The sequence below is a fragment of the Lissotriton vulgaris genome, chromosome 6 (assembly GCF_964263255.1).
Source record: "Lissotriton vulgaris chromosome 6, aLisVul1.2, whole genome shotgun sequence".
NCBI lineage: Eukaryota > Metazoa > Chordata > Amphibia > Caudata > Salamandridae > Lissotriton > Lissotriton vulgaris.
Genome location: NC_141694.1, coordinates 830,891,138 through 830,912,121, shown reverse-complemented (window position 1 = coordinate 830,912,121; position 20,984 = coordinate 830,891,138). Strand labels below are relative to the sequence as shown.

The window sequence follows — 20,984 nt, the reverse complement described above, 5'->3', positions numbered from 1 at the left end:
GATAAATATTGTATTCTACGAAAACATGAAAACGTTGACTAAAGCACTGGCACCTTAAAATGCAAAAGTAACCTTATCTACAGAACATCACCAAGGACATTCAATATTTTTTTTAAATATCCAGATGAAAGAAAAGCCTTGCTAATAACAGCCAAAAAAACCTACTAAAGCTGCTCTGTGCCTTCGTTCTAAATGAGAAAAACAATGTTTTCCTAACACCACAGTTACATACCAAAGCAGCTCAACACCTGCTATATTCTAGGAGAAACAAGATTTGCATCAACTAACACTTACAAAACATATATAATGAAATGTTGATGGAGGATATACCAATAGAAAATGCAGCTTTTTTAAACAACCAGAGTTATTAAAGCCTAGGGTTTCACCCATTGGCAGAGGTGTCACCCATGGAAAGGCATATTAGGCTGCAATAATAAACCTTTCGTTTTCTCATAGTCTGTTTGAAGGGGGAGTTTTAATGGTGGTCTCCCCACCGTACCAAAAAAATGAAAGTAAGAAGAATACATATTTGAAATAAGTATTTAAAATGTGTATTTTCTTAAATAAATATTTTTCACTAGAAAAAAGAAACTTTAAAGTGCCATTATAGTTGGGTGAGAATTTCAGTTTAAGCACGGCATTTTAAACTTTAGAAAAACACAAATTCATCAGTTAGGATTATTTCAAGTAACTATAATTTGCGGCCCTGCCGTGCAAAGTGTCATCATCAATGATCTTGTTTCAGATGTCGTCTTGATGATCAATAATGTGATAGAATAGGTTATGAGTAATGTTTAAGTAGGGTCAACAGTGCAGTCGGAGAAAAAAAGCCTCCTTGGCCAATCAGATTAATCTAATATTTGAGGTTGCATGCCCAAGGGACTCCTCCAAATGTCCCAAGAACAAACCGTCCACATATGCATTCATTTACAACCTTAATTTCTTTTAAAAATGCTGCACAGACTTCCAACAAATCACAAAAGCAGTTTCTGGATAAAGATCTAGCTTTCTGCTAAATTTTGTTTAATGTTGTCCGGCTGTTTGGCCTGTATGTGAGAAGCTGGCTTAGTATATGGTGCACACTTATGTAAGTGGGCACCCTCCGCTAATCCAGACAACCCTTATGGTGATTTTACAGGTCTTAGACAACCTTAGAAAGCTCTTTAAGTGGTAGCTGTAGAAAGCAGCCTTCAGGCTTAGTCAAGGAGTGTAAAGCAGATGGTTTTACCAGAACAATCTTACTGGTACAGACTAAGTGAAAAAGAACCACACAGTGTATTTATAAAAATATGTATTTATTATAAGACACTCACTAACACATACAGCTATCTCCTACCCAGAGATATACACAATGCACACACTACTTTGGAATAAAAATATACAGTGGTCCCCAGGGGGAGACCAAACTATATACTAAAATAGTGGTATGCAAACCATGACTCAAGTCAAGACTATACCCAGAAGACGTAGAAGTGCCGGGGACCCAAGGAACGATCCAAGGTAAGTAACCAGGAACCCCACGGAGGTAGTGTGCAGAGTGGGAACACGACTGCGGGTTCGATACAAGTCAATGGGTAAGTCACAGACATAATACCTGCTGCAGCTAATGGGAGACCCCTGGTGTACCTATGCCCTGGGTTACTCAGTACGATATACTATAGACTTATAAGGGTACACCAGTAGCGAATCTGGGATGTACCGAAGTACTCACCATAACCAATTTAGGTGAGAAAGCACAGAGACTGGTGTCCTGGTTAGCAGGATCCCAGTTAGACCTATCAAACAGCACAGCACAAGGCAAAAAGTGGGGTAACCATAAAAGCGGATCCTACTTTCCTAAACTGTATTGCTGTTAAAAGTTTTCTATGGAAATTGCATGGGTAAATTGCGTTTTGGGACCCTCCCTTTTTTCTCGGCCCCTCCAAAAGACGGATTACTCAAAACATTTTAGAAGAAGGAGCGGAGGTGGATGAACTATTTTGGGGAAGTTTTGTCAGATGGCCCTAAAGTTTTTAGCAAACCAAAAAACGCTCTGCCTATAGTAACTAGGTCCTCACCATAACAAAACAGTGTGTGACTGCCACTGTATAACTAATATATATATTCAGGTCTCTGCAAATAGCCAGTCACAAGTAGCGGGAGGTGCAGCTCCTGCTCATATATCACAGAAATCAAGTTGCAAATTCATAGAAACTCAATGGCACTCAGGAGATGTGACTAAATTGTCATTTATAGGAATATGTATTGCGTTTCAGCATATAGCCTTGGTCGAACAGTACTGAGCCCTATTTCCATTGAATAAAACACTTGTGCATGAAAACAGACAGACTCCACAATGATAAGTCATATAGCTTATAACGCCACATTCATCCGATGATGTAGTCCAGAAATCAGAATGGAATTAAGTAATTGTGCTATTATGCAATAGTCCCAGATTAAAGATCCTAGTGAAAAAGACAGAGGATCCCCAGAAGAAGCTGGCAACTCATTAAATTGGGGACACAATTGTGCATCAACTTTAGTTAGGTGCCCGGTTTCCCTCTAAGGCAAACCCCTATTTTTGGGAGGTAAGAATCAACAAAGAATCAATTTCAGAATATGTTTTAATATGGGTTTAATACATACTTGTTCCATGGTTCGTTGCCATGTCAATCAACTGCTGTTTCAACTGTCTCTCCAGCCTGTGGATTGACAAAAAAATGCTGCTTGAGAATCTTAGAATGGTCAATCACCAATCAGCAGTCCTCTCCCCGTTCATGCAGAAGTCTGCCTCAAATAATCATTCATAACGTTTGTTTCATACATGTTGCCACAAAAATGAGTACACATAAAAAGGACTGATTCATAATGGCATGTAAGGCATTTAAGAGTGCGTAAAAAAAGTATTCCAGTAGTACTATTTCCCATATGTCTAAATGCTTTTATGAATCAGCTTCATTGCATTTTGTACATAGGGAAATTGCCAATTTGTTTTACATTTTTAAACAATAGGTTACATTTTATGTTTGGGTCTTTGCAACATTTTCGTTTATCAGTTACAAACTAAGACTAGTATTTCCCAAAAATATTTTTAGGTTACATTGTGATGTTGTATACAAAGTGAGGAACCACACAGTTAGATGACAATGACTGATAGTTTTTAAAATGGCACCGGCTCAGTTTTTTTTTAAATGATCATCTATATTTAAAGAGACATTCATTTAAAAGTGACTTCCTTAGTCATGATTGACCACACAAGGGTAGTATATCAACCCACAAGTGATTAGTACAATGAAGATATAAGCTCTTACATACTAGAACATGGCTAATTTTCTGGGATTGTAATATACAGGGCTTTTTACACTCATCTGGATATATTGTGCCTTGTTCTAATTAGATTTACTCTTCACATTGCTGGGACCAATCTGAACTATCCAAATAATAATCATTTTAGGTATCTACCCTTGTAGGACTATCTTCATTAAACCAGATTTAAAAATGTGTTTGGTAACTATACTAAATTACTCAAATATTTAGAAAGCAATACTTCTGGACTAATTAAGTACTTGTTAACAGCAAGGTGGGGGCAGAATGGGTATGTCTGATTTAATTGTCACAATTATTTCCTCAGAATTTTTTATGGAACCAACACTAACATCAACACACATTTTTAGGAAGATTCAGGTAGTCTTGGCGATCTTTGTCCTTTTGGATGCAATGAAATCAAAGATTTTCTTCTAATTGCTTATTGATCATAAAAGCCAAAATGTTGACCAACTGTGTATGGAAATTCATTTTAGAAACACTCGAATCACTTATATTGGAAGAAGCCTTATTAAATGGAGCAAAAGTTTGTTATTTGATTGAATGGTGCACAGTTTAGCATGTGTCCAGAAGAGAGCATTGATTTTGTTCTTTATTCTTTGTGAACTGGATTAGAATGCAATTTTATTTTTTAATGGTATCTTACAGAGACTGCAACTTCAAAAAAAAAATCTAGATTGGATCAATAATTTTTTTTGCATTGGAGAAATGACAAATGTTAATAGGAAAACCAGTGCTGGCATTAGTTGATCGCATCAGTTCTATTGATGACCACAATATTCAAAATAAGTAAACAATGAATTATCGATAGCAGGAGTTTGTTAAATTCTACTGAGAGATGAATAATTTTTGTTCAAATTATTTGTTTTTGGTGCCTCCTATATTTGATGTAAATTGACTTTTATTTAACAGCGTAGGGGTGGGGGAGGGGCGTAAATGTCTCAATAAAACCACCTCTCCAGGTTTTTGCTAAGCTAAATCATATCAGGTGGGGAAAAAAACATAAATCACATTTCAATACTGTAAACAACATTGCATCTAAAATAAATGGACACGTCTTTCCTTTACGTATCCATATAATTAATTCCTTTTATTGGTAGCCTTCTCTTTGAATGCCAGGATACTGCATTACTAAATTGATCTGCAGTTACCATTGCTCACCGGTTTCTAAGGCAAAAATGATCTGCACCATGGTTCTTCACTCTGTGTCCTTCTCACTCCCCTCATGGCTCTGGGTCATCGTTCTATGGAGCTTACTCAGGCAGATAGACAAGAATTTCGAGTACTTGGTATCACTGTAGCCCTCATTTACATTTCTAAATTTCTTTATTTTTGGGTGGGGCAAAACCTGAACAACCGGAGTTTGGAATTCACAGTTTGTTTCAGATTTTAGATTTAGAACCTACTTCTATGCCCTACACCAGGAGAGCATGGAAAATAGAACTTGCTCTCTAGACATTCTTAGGGCGAAGCAACACTGCATACCTGGTTGACAGCAAAACCTGTGGTTATCAGAGGTGAGAAGGCAGTGTACCTTGCAAAAGAAAAACACACTACACTGCAGCTGCCTTTCTTCTGGACTTAGTCCGTATCTGCATGAGGTGCGATGTAGCATTTTCTTGGTGCACTGATAGCAGTCTTTTTTGGCTTTTAATGAATATGACATTTTATATGAAAGCTTTACCTGCTATTGCTACCCATATTGATTTTTTTATGAACATGATATTTTAAATGTAATTTTGAAACCTTTCTAAATGTTTTGTATTTGCAATGGTTTTTTTAAATCACGCAATAAAGTCTTTAATAAACTCTAAAACTTTAAACAGTCAAGATAGTCTCGGTCAGTATCTTGTGCGCTAATCTGGGTGAAGGACCTCTCCTGACAAGTGGTCAAGTGACAGCCCTTTCATACTATCTCTTATCAAGGATTTGAATTTCTGACATTAGTTATGTGCATCAAGGTGTATGTTCCAGACATAACCTGAGGATCACATACGGTAAACTGACGCCGATTCAGACTACATGGTTTTGAATATGTCTGTGTTTACTCTTATTGGACTTTGATATTGTGATAACTAGATACTTGTCCGAGACTTTGCCGTATTAGGTGTTCAATGTATGTCATTATGTGACTGATTTGACACTTAACAGTTCTTGGAATGATAAGGTCGGACGCCATATGTGCCAATGACAAACATGACAATGATTCTGCATAAATTAAGGAAAATGACGACTTCCATTACCTAAAAGTGAGAAAATGGGGACTCCCGTTACCGAAGATGGAGTCGGGCCGACTTGTAAAGTAGTAAGACCTTGGGAGCTTTACGTCGGATGAAGAAAGAATGAGGGATTGAGGAAAACAGAGGGTGATAGATTAGAAGGAGGGAGATAGATGGGAGAAAAAAAAAAAGAAATGTGAGACGGAGATAAGGGAAAGGGAGGAGAAAAGGGAGTAAGCGAGAAAATGGAACAGACACTGGACAGGAAGGAATGAAGGAGGGAAAAGAAAGGAAAAGGCAGTGGATGGAAGAGAAGAGAGGAGTGATACTAGATGTTGGAGGGAAAAGTGAACTAGGAAGGAAAGCAGGGAGAAGGGGGTCGGGGAGGGAAGGACTGGGGAGAAAAGAAAAGAGACAATAGAGGACAGGTGATGAACAAGAGAGAATGTGAAGTAGTACAGCACAGAAAGAAGGAATTACATATACACACAGGGCTCTTAGGAAGGATGAGAAGAAAAGAAAGTTTCCGCTGGAAATCGGATAGAGAGGGAAGAGAGGGATAAGAAAAATATTGAAAGAGTTGGGAGATGGCCTGGGAGTATTTGAAGAGAGAAGTGAATAGAAGAAGAGGGATAATACCATTGATGCAGAAAAATTACTAGCTTGGATTATTCTAAAACACCATACTCACCTGGACCCATAAATGTGCATACAATAAGCTGATAATCAACCCTGGTGATCAGGACTTAGTTACCTTATAGTGAATTGTACCTTTACACCATTTCTTACCAATACCTTTTCACCTTAGTTCTCAATTTCCTCTGGTCATTAGAGCAGGTTGTTAGCATAATAGATATAAATGACATTTACCTTTATTTCTTTAAATGACCACAGACTCACGAATTTTTTAAAAACTTGCGAGGTTTAGTTTAAAGCATAGCCATGTGCATTAACATGTGAGGTTCAAAGCAGCCATCTTTAATTCTACTGCACAGCTGCAATGATTTCCCTCCAAAGCGAAAGACGTCATACTACGTAGATGCAGTAGACGTATGCACAGAAGATTCGTGTTTTTTGGGGGGGGCAGCCATATTAAGCCACTCGGATTACTGGTTAGTAAAGCACATTTAAAAGCTTCCCCTAGATGAAGTAAATTTAGTGTAGTGCAATTATTAGTTTCCACGAAACATGTTGGTTACATTATTACATGTTATTCAAGAGGATTGAATCCGAGCAAGTTTGTTACTTATGAAACCTTGCTCCATCACCATTTTATGTTTCTGCTTCTGGCGCTGCTAGAAAGCAGAATGGTATGCCTGGTTGGGGGCAGGCGGTTCGGGGAGGAGTGTCTTGCCCAATGTTATGGGCCCTGACTGTTTGGTCGGCCCTTTGAGGGCCAACCAAACCAGTCATGCAGACTCTGGATTTTCTGTGAGGTGGTCACTAAATTGGTACTCGCCAAACAGATGCCTCAGATCTCAAGGGGCAACGTTGATCCGCACTCAAAGAGTCTAAATCAAACTGGGGGACAGAATCTTTGAGGTAGGAGCTATAAAGCTCTGGAACTCCCTCTGTCTTAGAATCAGAAATCTTCCCTCCTTAACACTGTTCAGGAAAGCCATTAAGACCTGGCTGTTCCTTGAATAGTTATCCGGCTTGCCCTTCTGGTTCTGCTAGCGCCAAGACACCGTCTGGTATTCGTGCGCTGCATAAATTTTTTAACACAACATAACAAGAGGCAGTAAGAGCCTATTCTCATCCAGGCATGTGATCCTTTGGATGACAGGGCTTTGTCATTGATAGAGAAGATACCTTGTGTGGGAGGTTAAACACCCATCGATATGTGATGATTATGGCTTTATCAGTTATTTGATCAGCTCTTCCTCTAGGGCCTCGGCTCCCTACACAAGTGAGGGGGCCTGTTTAGCGTCCATAATTTATATAGTGGCTGGAGAGACAGACCTTTTAAAGAGTTCCTTAAAGTGCAAAAAGCATTAGTTAAGGAAATGCCTCTTTTCTATCGCACTACACTGTTGAAAGTGCCTTGAGTCAAAGATTACTTCCAGATATTTCTATTCTGGCACAGATTCAAAGGCTGAGCCAGCCAGATGGGAGATTGGTGGCAGGATTTTTCTTGTGCTAACTGGGATTCTCTTTGTTTTTTGTAGAGATTGACTCAAAGCCCATGATTTATGCCGTACATGGCAGTTGCATCAACTAGTCATTGCAGGTCGAACCTTAGTATATCTAATCAAGACAAAATCATCAGCGTGCAGCCTATGAAAGGCGTTGAACCCGGACAGCATAGGGGAGTGGGAGTTAAGGCTGTTAAGATCAGTTGTCAGCTTAGCTACGTACAGATTAAACAGTAACGGACCCAGAACACGTCCTTGTTTGGAGGTAGTTGCTTGGGAGTATTTTCTTTCAAACCGATGCACCTACATCCAGCCTTTCCCCTGTCCACGTATTGGTGTAAAGCAGTTGAATGGCACTGAGGAAGGAAGGAGACTATTCGTAGGTTGAGTAACCCCTTCAGAGTTGGCCATTGCTGGACCGGAGCTAGCAGGGGACATGCTGGTTGAGGGCCGAGTAGTTGAGCTAAACTGGTGGAGTATGTATGTAGTGGGCTGAATAATTATAGTGTTCTGTTGGATGACATATCAATTAATCACTCAATCAATCAGATCATTTATAGAGCCCACTACATACCCGTGAGGGTCTCAATGCGCTGGGGGGGGAAGCTGCTACAGGCGGATGGGGAGGGTGTTCCATGTCTTAGCGGCGAGGTTGGAGAATGATCTGCCGCCACCGGTCACTCTTCGGATGCGGGGGATGGAGGCGAAGGTGCATTCTGTGGAGCGAAGCTGGGGGGTGGGGGCGTGGGGGCGTAGAGGCTGAGTCGGCTGTTGAGGTACGGTGGTCTGGTGTTGTGGAGTGCCTTGTGTGCGTGGGTGATATTTTGAAGGTTATCCTCTTGTTGATGGGGAGCCAGTGCAGGTCTCTCAAGTGGCGTGTGATGTGGCTGCGGTGAGGGATGTCGAGGATCAGGCATGTGGAGGCGTTCTGGATGCGTTGGAGCCGTTTCAGGAGTGCATTTCCGTAGTCCGGTCTGCTGCTGACGAGGGCCTGGGTGACCGTCCTTCTGGTTTCGGTGGGGATCCATTTGAAGATCCTGCGAAGCATGCGGAGGGTGTTGCAACAAGGAGGAGAAAGCGTTGACCTGCTTCGTCATGGAAAGGGTGGAGTCAAGGATGATCCCTAGGTTGCGTGCGTGGTTGGTGGGTGTAGGGGGTGCTCCTAGTGCTATCGGCCACCAGGAGTCATCCCAGGCCGAGTGGGTGGATCCGAGGATGAGGACCTCCGTCTTTTCAGAGTTCAGCTAAAGTCAGCTGTTTCTCATCCAGTCAGCGATAGCCTTCATTCCTTTGTGGAGGTTGGTTTTAGCGGTGTGGGGGTCTTTGGTGAGGGAGAGGATCAGCTGGGTGTCGTCGGCATAGGAGATGTTAAGGTCTTGCCGTCGTGTGTGAGTGGGGATTAGCCTTGGGGTACGCCGCATATGATCTCTGTGGCTTCGGAGCGGAAGGGGGAGGCGGACGCTCTGTGTTCTGTTGGAGAGGAAGAAGGTGAGCCAGTCCAGGGTCTTTTCTTGGATTCCAGCGTCGTGGAGGCGTGTTCGTAGAGTGCGGTGGCAGACCGTGTTGAAGGCAGGTGGCAGGTCCTGGAGGATGAGGGCCGCGGTTTCTCCTTTGTCAAGCAGGGTCCTGATGTCGTTGGTGGCGGCGGTGAGGGCAGTTTTGGTGCTGTGGTTGCTGCGGAACCCGGACTGGGACGGATCCAGGATGCTGTGCTCCTCAAGGGCTGGTTAGTTGTTTGCTTACGGCCTTTTCCATGACCTTCGCCGGGATACGGGTGACGGGTTGGAAGTTCTTGAGGTGCTTGGGGTCCGCCTTAGGTTTCTTGAGTAAGGCGTTGATCTCTGCGTGCTTCTAGCTCTCTGGGAAGGTCGCTGTCTCAAAGGAGATGTTGATGGTTTTCCGGAGATGGGGTGCAATGGTGCTGCTGGCTTTGTTGAAGATGTGGTGTGGGCAGGGGTCTTCCAGGGATCTGGAGTGGATGGTGTTCATGATCTTGATGGTGTCGTCTTCGTTGAGGTTGGTCCAGGCGAGCAGGCGGTTGTTGCGGGTAGTGGTCGTGGGAGCCTCAGTTGCCGGGTTGGTGATGGCGTTGAAGCTGTCGAGGAGGTCTGTGATCTTGCAACCCCCACCAGAAGTTGTGGGCTGAAGTTGGGACCTGCTTGGTTGGCTAACAGGTTGCTAGAGGTTGTAAATTAGGTGTTGCTCAGTTGGCCAGTGTTGGTTGGAGGCATGATTTGCTGCGACCTGTTGAGGGGGTGGTTGTCTGGCCTTGTAACGGTGGAGAATTGTGCAGCTGATAGGTCAAGGTTCAGCTGAAGCCTTATTTCGGTTAGAACCTTGGATAAGATTAACAGGGAGACATACCAACTTGTTGACGATCAGTCTGCAAAAGCAGGTTGGAGCTAATGGGCTGCATCAGATTATGTGCAATGAATCAGTGAATTTAGTAAGCGAATTTTAGAATCGATGGACAATAGATTGGAATGAGCGGAGCCGGACATCCCAAGTGTGGCTTGGCCTGTCGTGTTGCTGCATTGCTGGGCTTTGGAGATAGTCTAGATGGCAGCTGTGATGGTCAATGCAAGGATTAGATGATAAATGTGAGCCTACTGAAAGCCTCTTTCATCTCCAAAGATGCTTAACTATTACCCTGAGATAAAGGAAAAGCCTCAATTGGCAATTCAAGGGAGGGAGATCTGCTTCTTGGCGGTTTGTGGGCTACTGAATTTTCTATCGCTGTCTGGGCGGAGAACCAGGGTGATTTTGCCAGAGAGGACCCATTGTTTCCTTGGCTATCTGAGGAGTGATTAGAGGGTCATAGGTTAAAGAATGATGAACCTCAGCGGCAGCCTGAAATTCCACTCTCTTGGTGGGGTGCTCAGCTTTGTTCAGTATGCTTGTTAGTAGGCTTTGCATCAGTACTGCCTTGTGCAGGTGTCTCCGTGACGTTTGGTGCAAGAGTTCAAAACAAAAGGTTTCCCCTGCATTTGCACTGCTGGCCCCTTTGGAGTGGCCTATTGCCAGGAGTGGCAATTTTCCCTTGCCTCAAGGCTCCCTTTTGCCCATTAATCCCAATGAAAGGGTACCTTTTTCTTTGGTTTTGTTGGTTTTTGAGACACAGGGCAGCCGTGAGTATCTACCAGCGCTGGAGATAAAATATGGAGAACCAGATCCTGTTGGTCAGGACTGGTCATAAGCTAGGAGTACTCTTGTGTTTTCTTTTTTTTGTTGCATTAAGGTGCCTCTGCTTGCGCCTCATGTTAGACGGTGCTACGCAAACAAATGATGGACGGAATGCTGAATGAATCATACATTCACCCCCAGTCAAGAGATCTGGGTTAAAGTCATTGTTTTTTTGCTCACCATGCCACCCCCCTTTAGACCCAGCCATATGCAAATCATTCTTGACCCTGTGCCTCATGGGAACAACCCGAAATGCCAAGCCCGGTCCTCGCTGGACCGGAAACAAAAGACAGGTATGTAAAGCCTTCAAACACCAATTCAGTAAGTAATTCTTACAATACAATAAAAATCCAATACCAATTTATAAAAATATTTTCTATCTTTAAAATGACACCAAAACAAAAAAAATCAAGTGTTGGGAACCGGACATATGAATTTTTAAAGATTTAGCACTATATAGCACATAGAAACCTAAAGCGCCTATAGGGATAGCTGGTCACGCTAGACCGGGACAAAGGCAAAGGTTCAGGCTGACCTCCATGAAGCCCTGGGTGGCTACCCCTTGCAGTAGGTCTCAGTCAAAGTTTTTACCTTGGGACTTAGGAACTTTTCTGGAGCTTTTCTTCCCGGTGTCGCTCAAAGCTCTCAGCTAGTCCAGATTTGGTGAGGGCTCGCCGGCTTGCCTTGTGACGAGCTCCCAGTCAAACTTAAGGAAGTCAGACCTCCGGAACTTTCTAGTGGGATGAACCAGGGATCCAGGCCGGTTCGCAGTTGAAGGTGGCCTGCTTGACTCTCGCAGTTGGTCCCAGTCACCTCTCCTACATTCAGACTTGGAAACATTTATGGAGCATTTTCTTCAGGTGTCCCTCGTTGCTCTTCACCGGGCCAGATTTGGTGAGGGTTTGTCGACTTGGGTTCAGCCTACTACGGTCAAACTCCGGAAGTCGGACCACCAGAGCTTTTCAGCAAGACGAACCTGGACAGCAGGCCGGCTCGTGGTTGAGGGTCCCCAGCTTGGCTGGCCAGGTCGAGTTGGTCCACTTATGGAGCTTTTTTCCAAAGTTGCTCTAAACTTCTCCAAACTTCTGGACCTTCTTCCTTAAGTTCCTTTGAGGGTCCCACAGTGTCCAAAACTGACTCTTCGGTCTGGAAGCTCCAAGATGGTCCTTGAAAGTTTGGGACTTCAATTCCACAAATCCACTTGGACAAAAACGCTTACAAATCTACTGGTATTACTCTAGGCTGGGGGATTCTTGGTGGTGGTAGTGGTCCATGTTAGCTATGTTAACCTGTAGCTTGCAGGGAGTTCACTCTTTAGTCCTTCTGAAACAAGGTAGGTCCACAGGAATGTAGTTCCAGATTGAGCAGCAGGCACAGTCAGTCAGAGTGCAGGGCCTGGTTGGTGCAAATCAAACTTCTCATAATGGACCCTTTTTCCTTAAGTTTCAAGCAGCTGATCAGAGAAGCACTGTCCCTTTCAGATAATTATTCCAGGTTCTCTGGGTCAAGCAGGAGGACACTCCTGCCCAATGAGGTGCAGGGCAACACCCCAGGGTATGATCAGATCCTCCAAAGTGTGGAACTATCTTTTCCCAGAGAGCACCATTTCTCCAAAATTCGTTGTGGCTGATTTTCCAGCAATGAGAGAAGAGCTAACTACACCAGGCTACCAGATAGTTCATCCACATATGCTCCCTCCCCTTTGCATCTGGAAAATCTTTCCTTAAGCCTGCCATCTGGTTGGGTTTAGAGGGTAGGGCTGTAACTAGATCGGGCTTCCACGGTCTGTTCTCACCCCTCTTTGAAGGAGATGTTTTACAACCCCCTCCCCCTGCCATAGCATTCCTATGTCGCAGAACCCAGTATGGCTCCCTGACACCCTGGCTAATTATCACCTTAAAGGAGCCTGGCTAATCCACTTAACTCTGACCAATCGGGACAGACCCTGGAAGACTGAATTTTGGCTGACAGATAAGAAAGTCTTATAAATTATGGTCAATACATTTTAGGCTAAATTCAACAATGCTGTATTGTTGGATTTAGCAATACTATTCTATGAAGCCCTCAAATGATACTTTTATCTGCTAAGTGAGGGCAGTTGGGTAATGGGAGAGCCATACATTACATGGGCTCTCCTGCATGTCCCATATGTGAAAAAAGTGGGTACTTGACACCCACCTTCACCAGCCGCCGTATATCCCCTCCAGAAGTTGTGCCCTCTGCTTGTCCTCAGAGCTAGCACCACACTGACAGATCTCGGACAGCTATGTTCAGAGCAGCCTGGAATTTTGTTATGGTGTAGCAACAGTAAGAAACCACTTTTGCTTCCCACTCTTACTACATTAAAGCAATGAATAATGTAGAACCTGGTATTAAGGATAGGGACTCCCAGTAAGAAACATACGAAATAAGTCCATTCGACTTCTGAAATAGACTTCCCCAACAAGAGGATCTTATGGGATTCTTTCATCCCACACATTATCAGTATTCAAGTCCTCCCACATGCCTCCTTTTCACAGCATCCATCATTTACTGTAGTTTAAATTACTTTTGTTTTATTTTTAATTGTTTGTCCTAATTAGTGGCAAATTGACCCTTTGTTTAGACAGGTTAGATTTTTAAACATACATTAAATGGAACTGTAATACATACCATCTAAACCAATCAGCTTTTTGGCCTTCAATATTCACCATGAGGCCTCAAGGATCAGATTCAAATATCTATAATTTTAATCTAGTTTATCACTCCATATTGTTTTTATCAGCACTTTTCGGGCCCTTACATTTATAGGTGTGTTCTCATGTAGTCTTACTTACTGTTAAACCTATCAACCTTAGGGTGGTCTTCCCCCCAAACGTTTTGCCATTCCTCCTCCCGTTTTGCTGGCAATTTAGTTTTGTTGGCTTTCGGACTGTGCATTTTTCCATAGCTAACTAATGCTAAAGTGCTTGTGCTCACTCTCACTCCTTACAAGGTGCCATTGGCTTACATCCAATTGGCACATTTCATTTAATTTTAAGTCCCTAGTCAAGCAATAATATATGTACCCAAGGCCTGTAAATTACATACTAGTAGTGCACCTCCAGCACTCATTGTGCCACCCAATTTAAGTAGCCTTTACAACAGGTCTCAGGCCTGTCATTATATTTAAAAAGCTGGACATGTGCTTTTAAGTTTTACATGCCGTGGCAGTGAAAACCACAAATATGTTTTTCACGAATGAAAGGCCTACTACTCTCTACAATGTTTGGCTCTTGCCCTGGACCCAAACAAGGCCGGTCTGGCCGTACCGGGCATCAGGCATTTCCCCGGGAGGCTAGAAAGGTGTGGGGCGTTAGAGCCGGTTTTGTAGCAATGCAGCAGTTTTAAAAGCACTGCAGTGTTCCTTGTTTAGCCAACAGTTTTCAGGCTACAAAAAAAGTGCCATGATAACTGGTGATTAATGTACCTACTGGAGAGAGATTTTGAGGTGCCTCCAGAGGCAGCTTTGACTCATCTACGGTAGCGCAGAGGGTTAATATGACTTCTGCAAAGAGAACAGTATTTTATGCGCATGGCTCAGTGGATTACTGCTTTTGTCACAGAGATCCTTTTGTCACTGTGCAGTTCATAAGTCACAATTATAATCTAGGTTAGAAGGGTATATTTTTTCCCAGTCTTTCATGAACTTAATTTTGCTGAAAAGTATTTGTTTGGGTAGAAATACATTCATTTTAGTAAAGTCAACCCGAACCATTGTGTTGCGTTCGGAATCCTGAGTTTGACCTTACCCTAGACCAAGGACTCCTACAAGCCTGCCTACCAGTATGCATAACATGGGAATCCTATACCTTGTAGCCCCCTTTGTCTTATGGAACATTTTCTATACAATGATTTACACATGTATGATTCCTTGTCTCTATGTGCATGTGTGATGTAAAATCTGATACCCTACACTGGTATGAGTGGTGCTATAAAACAAATCAAATACATGTAAGAGGGGCTATGGAGAGATGAGAGACACTGTTGGAGGGTGATAGTGAGGGAATCATTGAAGAGCCCCAATAAAGGTTGCTGTAGCCTAGTGCACTGTAAGGTCATCATTTACTATGCTTTAAAAACGAATACAACTGAATATATAATTAAAAATGTGTTGTAGAATGCACCTTTTTTCCCCAAATGTTCTTGGGACGAGAACTCTGCAATATTGTCGACGTTCATAACACTGTCTTGTCTGGGCGAGACTGCTCCAAACCACAGAGCACCTAGCTTCTTCAAGGACTCCTAATGCAATTTGGAATAATGTAGCCAAAGTAATTTTCATAAAGGGTCCAATCTTAATTCTCAGACTTTCCTTTTGCCTTAAACATCGATTCCACAGTAGCCAGGAGGTATTTTACATACAAGTTTTTCTGCGCATTGAAACACCTCTTGGAGTACATAAAATGTGTTTTTCTTGATAGATGACCTATACATTACTCGTTTAAATACTTGCTTCCTATTTTACATAATTTTATTTTTGACTGCTCATCTCTGGCATAATCATGAAAGATCGGTCTAAATTATATGAAATTTTCTTTGGTTCACATGGCAATTGCTGTAGCATACCATTTTTTGCAACCTACTCAAATCAAAAGTAGCTTTATTCGGTTTCAGTTTGGAAATCCATAAAAGCACATACAGAGAATAAAAACAACATTTCATCTCTATTATTAATTTTCATGTGTACATTAATTCAATTATTAAGCCTCATGTTAATAACAATCATAGAAAAACCGAAGTGTCAATGATACCATTTCTAAAATAAAAACGTTAGTTCATTGATAATCTAAATCTTAACAAACTTTTTAAAAATACTGAAACGCTAAAAAGTGCAAACTCATCCTTCAACATTTGCAATCTTAACAGGGCTGGTCTGCACTGTCTTAGTCCCCACTTTCTAAGTAAATTAAGTAGGTACCTTCTCCTAATTGTGGAATAAAATTTACAAAACATAATACTATGTATAATTGTTTGTTGGGACGTGTCATCACAGGGACAAGGGGACAATGGTTCTATCCAGGGGTTCACCTCGGGGAAGGTCACAAGTCTAAAAAAGCTACCCCCCTTAAAGCGGGTGAGCAGCATCCGGGTAAAACTACTCAGGAGTAAGTGATAGGTATTTCTGTAGGCCAGGGCCAGCCAATAACAAGTGGTTGTGCATAACTGATGGCTTATTGCCCTCCAGCTGCCATCTGGAGTCCTCCAGGTGTGCAAGGCATAAATCCTTCAATTTCTTTCTGGTGACAGCTGCCATACTAGGCGGATTGTCAAAATATTCCTGGTGGCCTATAGCTGTTAAGAACCGTCTCACGTTTCTTAGCCACTCAATTTTCATACACCCTTGAAGAGCCATACAGTCCCTAATAATGTCCCTATTCAACTCTGTCTCTTGGGAAACCCAGACCCTATGCCATAACAGGATTGGGCTCATTTTTAGAAGGTCAGACACATAGGCTATGCCCAGCTCTTTATGACACACGTATGTGGAGGTTGACTTTGGTACTTCCAGTAGATATCTTAAAAAGGCGTTTTCACACGCCTGGATCTTACTAGAATGCGTAATACCCCATATACCTGCCCCATAAGTTACTGTGGACACACATTTTGCCTTGTAAATGTCTATAAGAATTTTAACTGGTCTGCCCCCTAGCTTAATAGAAAAATTTTCTCAGAGCACCAATGGCATGATAAAATGCTAGTTTCCTAGCACTTGCGGCCGCAGCCCATGTCCCATTATTATCGATTTTTTTTTTGGACAGGACATATTAAAAGTTTTACTACCATTGATTTTTAGACCCTGTGCGCTCATAAAATCAGAGAAGGCGTTAAGTGATCTCTGAAGTCCCAATTGCGTACGCGTCATCCGCGTATAACAGGATTGGAGCTGGCCTGCCTTTAACCTGTGGGTAATCCTGCCGGTTTTCTATCAGATGGGATGCAATACTGTTGATATATAGATTAAATAAAAACGGTGCCAGTATGCATCCCTGGCGAACCCCCTTTTTAATCAGGAATTTTGAAGTACATTCTCCCTTTAGGCCAAAACGGACCTTGGCGCTAGCCCCCCGGTACAATTCCTTGATGAAATTTAGAATAAAGGGATCAACTTCTAAGGCTAAAAGAGTTTCCCATAGTATTTCATGACTAACGCAGTCAAACGCACAGCTTAAATCAACAAAAGTCAGAAAAAGATTATCCCCTTTTGCTACCGCATGCTTACCAATGACAATTGCTAGATTCAAGCCTTGCTCAACTGTACCCCCAACCCTTCTTTGAAGCCATATTGGTATATAGAAAGTGCACCCGTGTCCGCTGCCCACGTCTGTAGTCTATTTAATATCGCCCTACCAGCCACTTTCATTAGCGAGTCTAGTAGTGATATGGGCCTATAACATTTTGGGTCTTGGCGATCACCCTTTTTAAAAATGGGGATCACTAGAACTTCCTGCCAAGTTGTTAAAAATCCTATTTTATTAGAGCAGTTTAGCATATTTGTCAGGAGAGGGGCCCATAATTTATCATTTGATTTGTAAATATCCACGGGTACCCCATCCAGAGTCAGAGTCAGAGTCAAAAATACTTTATTCGATTAATTAAAATCATAAAAGTATACTACATACAATCACAATTGATACTTTCCAAATTACATGCAATTATTAAAAAACGATAAAAAGGATAAAAACAGTTAAAACAGTTTGTGTGGGCAGTACTCAAAGACGATTTAAACGTTTGGCAAAATACATAATACACAATAAATCATTAGTTTGCTTGTATATTAATTTCATTATCTTATCACTTCTTAAAAGAAAAATGAACAGCTCATGGTGGTATGAATTAATCAATCCAGTTTCTGTTAATCCCAAACACTTTCCATCATTGTAGAATTCAATATTCTTTTCCGTTTGGCACGCATAGCCGCTACCAGAAAGCTGGCAACCCCAAACATAACGATCGGGGTCTCCATAAGTTGTAAAAACAACAGCGCAGGTTTTACTTGCTTGAATCCCTTGTCCCTCAGAAGTGGTAAAATATATTTTTTCCTCCCCTCAACAAAAAACGGGCAAAAAAATACAAAGTGCATCAGATCTTGGTCATTAAAGCTATCACATTTACATGGAGCATTATCCCTTGGCTTATTCCACTTCAGATATTCACCTAAAAGAAGATGCATCTGATTAAAACGGAATTTCGTCAATAACCAGCGGTGATATGGCCTAGTAACTACCGTTAGATATGGCTGGATAGTCATAGTAGAAATTACCGTATAATGTGCCCTTACTGTAGATTTTTCAATTTCTATGGCTTCCCGCTGGGTATTTCTAAAGATCAAAAATTGGACTTTAATCCATTTAAGGTCATCTTTACTAAGCCTTTCCGGGTGATTGTACAGTTCTGGGCGACCCAATAGTGTGGCTAGGGATTTAATGTGTTTCAGCCATTTAATATCCTTGACTCTGTCTCTCCCCATACAGTCAGTGAGAATTTTTCGATTTAAGGACAGGCTAGGGTTCAGCCATACTTTCACCCAGAGGAGTAGTGGCGCCAAGTTAAGGGCATCCTCAATATGACCTAGCCCCAATTCTGTAAGGACAGAGAATGAGGGGGTGGACTGCGGTAGGCCCAGTAGAGAACGCATAGACCTATTCTCCTCTTTTTGGACTGGGTCTAGATCCTTATGGCCCCAAATCCCGGCCCCATATCTGGCCAGGGCCAGGGTTTTAGCTCTGTACAGGGAAAGAATAGCTTCAATTGGTTTCCCACCCAGCCTCTTAGCGAAGCTTAGTATGGCTGCAAAAGATCTTCGTATGGCCAACGCTTTGTTAGTAATCTGGGGGGTCCAAGAGCCTAAATTGTCAAAAATTACACCAAGATATGTAAATGTTTTTACTTTAGTCAGTGTCGCACCGTTACATCTCAGGGTTTTTGTGTTGTCTTTTCCTTTCCCCATTGACATTACATGAGACTTTTCCATATTAACAACAAGATTCAATTTCTGCATAAAGGACCCGAAACTGTCAAGGAGCAACTGTAGCCCATTAGGGGTTCTGGCAATGAGAACCGTATCATCGGCATACATCAGTACGGGCAGGGGGGACCCACCCATACTAGGTATATCAGGTGTGGCCGAGGATAAAACTGAATACAGTGAGTTTATATACAGTGAAAATAACATTGGCGCTAAAATGCACCCCTGTCTTACCCCTCTGGCTGATCTAAAGCCAGCGGTGCATTTACCATCTATTGACATACGAACAGATGCGGTCAAATCACTATGCAAATAGGCTAGGAAATTTACCAAAGCAGGGTCCATACCCATCTCTAAAAGCAATGTCCACAGTTTCGACCTATTGACTAGATCGAACGCTGTGGACAAGTCCATAAACGCTAGATGGATTGACCCCCTAGCAGCAATCGTGTATTTGCAAATAGTCATGTATAAGTTAAGGCACTGTTCTTCAGTACCCCTCCCCACCCTGAAACCATATTGTGTATTACATAAAATTTCATTTTCTTTTTCCCACTTATTAATCTTATTTAAAATGACTTTGCCTAAAATTTTAAATGACGAGTCGAGCAGCGATATCGGCCTATAACACCTTGGGTCACCCCTTTGGCCCTTCTTAAAGATTGGTATAATAATAGAGTGTGACCAAGAGGTAGGAATGTTAGATTTATCCATACAGGCTAAGTTAAAAACATTTGCAAGGACCACGGCCCACACATGAGAATGTGTCTTGAACATATCGGCGGGGACCCCGTCCGGGCCAGGGGCCTTACCGCCAGCCGTATTTTCTATGGCGTTTTGTACTTCTTTCACCGTTATTTTTAGTGGAGTATCTGAATTTAACAGTTCAGTAGGAGTGAAAGGAGTTATAGGAATCTTACTGCCATAGATGGTTTCAAAATGGTCCAGCCATTGTTTCTCGGTAATGTTAACCTCCTGTATATCATTGTCACAACCGTTAAACAGAGGACAATTCACTATAGCCCAAAACTTAGCACTGTCCCTCAGTGTTAATTTATCATATAGTGATTCCCAGGCCTTTTCTTTAATTTCTCTTTTGCGTGCCTCAGTCGTTATTTTGTATACCTTCCTGAGCTTTGACACTTCTATTGTGTTCCGCGGTGTACATTTCAAGGCTTCCAATAAGTTTTTATGTGCCTTGGAACAATCGGCGTTAAACCACCCTTGTGCTTTATGTGTCTTATTATTGGGATTGCACGTAAGAGCCTGTGCAACATATGTGCAGATTACTTCAAAGGCTTTAATAACATTCCCTCCGGTTGTCAGTGGGTCTCTGCAGATGTTTAATTCTAAATTTACCTTGTCACACAAGTCATTAAAAAAGTCATCGGCAATGATTCTGGACCATTTAACTCGTCTGCCTTGATCATGAGCCCGGATCACAGTGGGGTAAATTGAGTGCGGTCCAGTGTTTATTATGGTAGGGTTTAAGTTAATTAATTCCATAATGACCGGATTATGGTCACTGAATGCCGTTTGCATTGCATTATAAAAAATGACATTTTTGAGAATACTGGGAGACCCAAAGATAAAATCAATGATGGTGTTGCTACCCCTGGCACTATAAGTTGCTACTCTATCTTTAGTATTAGCAAACACAGGTTCTGATATGTCTAGATTTATCAGCAATTCTTCTAGGGCTCCCCCTTTTGCAGAATGTTCAAAGTGCGGGTGCGTCAAATAATCGTCTTCTAAACAAACATCATGATAACAATTAAGATTACATATATGTGTGTTAAAATCACCCAGGAGTATGTAATGAACAAATGTAGTTTGACTCCTTTTATAATTATTTAAAAAATCTGACAACATGATAGTGTTTTCGCTACCTTGTATACCCTCTGGGGAATTATAAAAATTTACATAAAGGATTTTTTCACCTGAATTTATCAAAACCTCCACTATTAGGCAGTTAGGGGAGTTAACATTTTCATCACCCCATCCAGCCCCGGGGCTTTTCCCCCAGAGCTCTCAGCTATTGCCACTTCGATCTCTGAGAGTTCAAAGTTTATGTTCAGGGGAAACAGTCCAGGTACAATTGTTTCTACATCTCCCAGCCTCTCAACGTCTTTACCCCCCAATAACAAATCTCTTTCA

At 42.0% G+C, this 20,984-nt stretch overlaps 1 protein-coding gene across 2 annotated transcripts in view; it reads right to left on the bottom strand.

The window, feature by feature from the left end:
- Window positions 1–20,984, bottom strand: part of LOC147708065 (centromere protein H-like) — a 412,880-nt gene that overhangs the window by 329,819 nt on the left and 62,077 nt on the right. For both annotated transcript variants that reach the window (XM_086925295.1, XM_086925294.1), the window contains exon 3: window positions 2,626–2,681. In XM_086925295.1, the coding sequence (XP_086781421.1) occupies window positions 2,626–2,681 (56 nt within the window). The remainder of the gene's footprint in view (window positions 1–2,625; window positions 2,682–20,984) is intronic.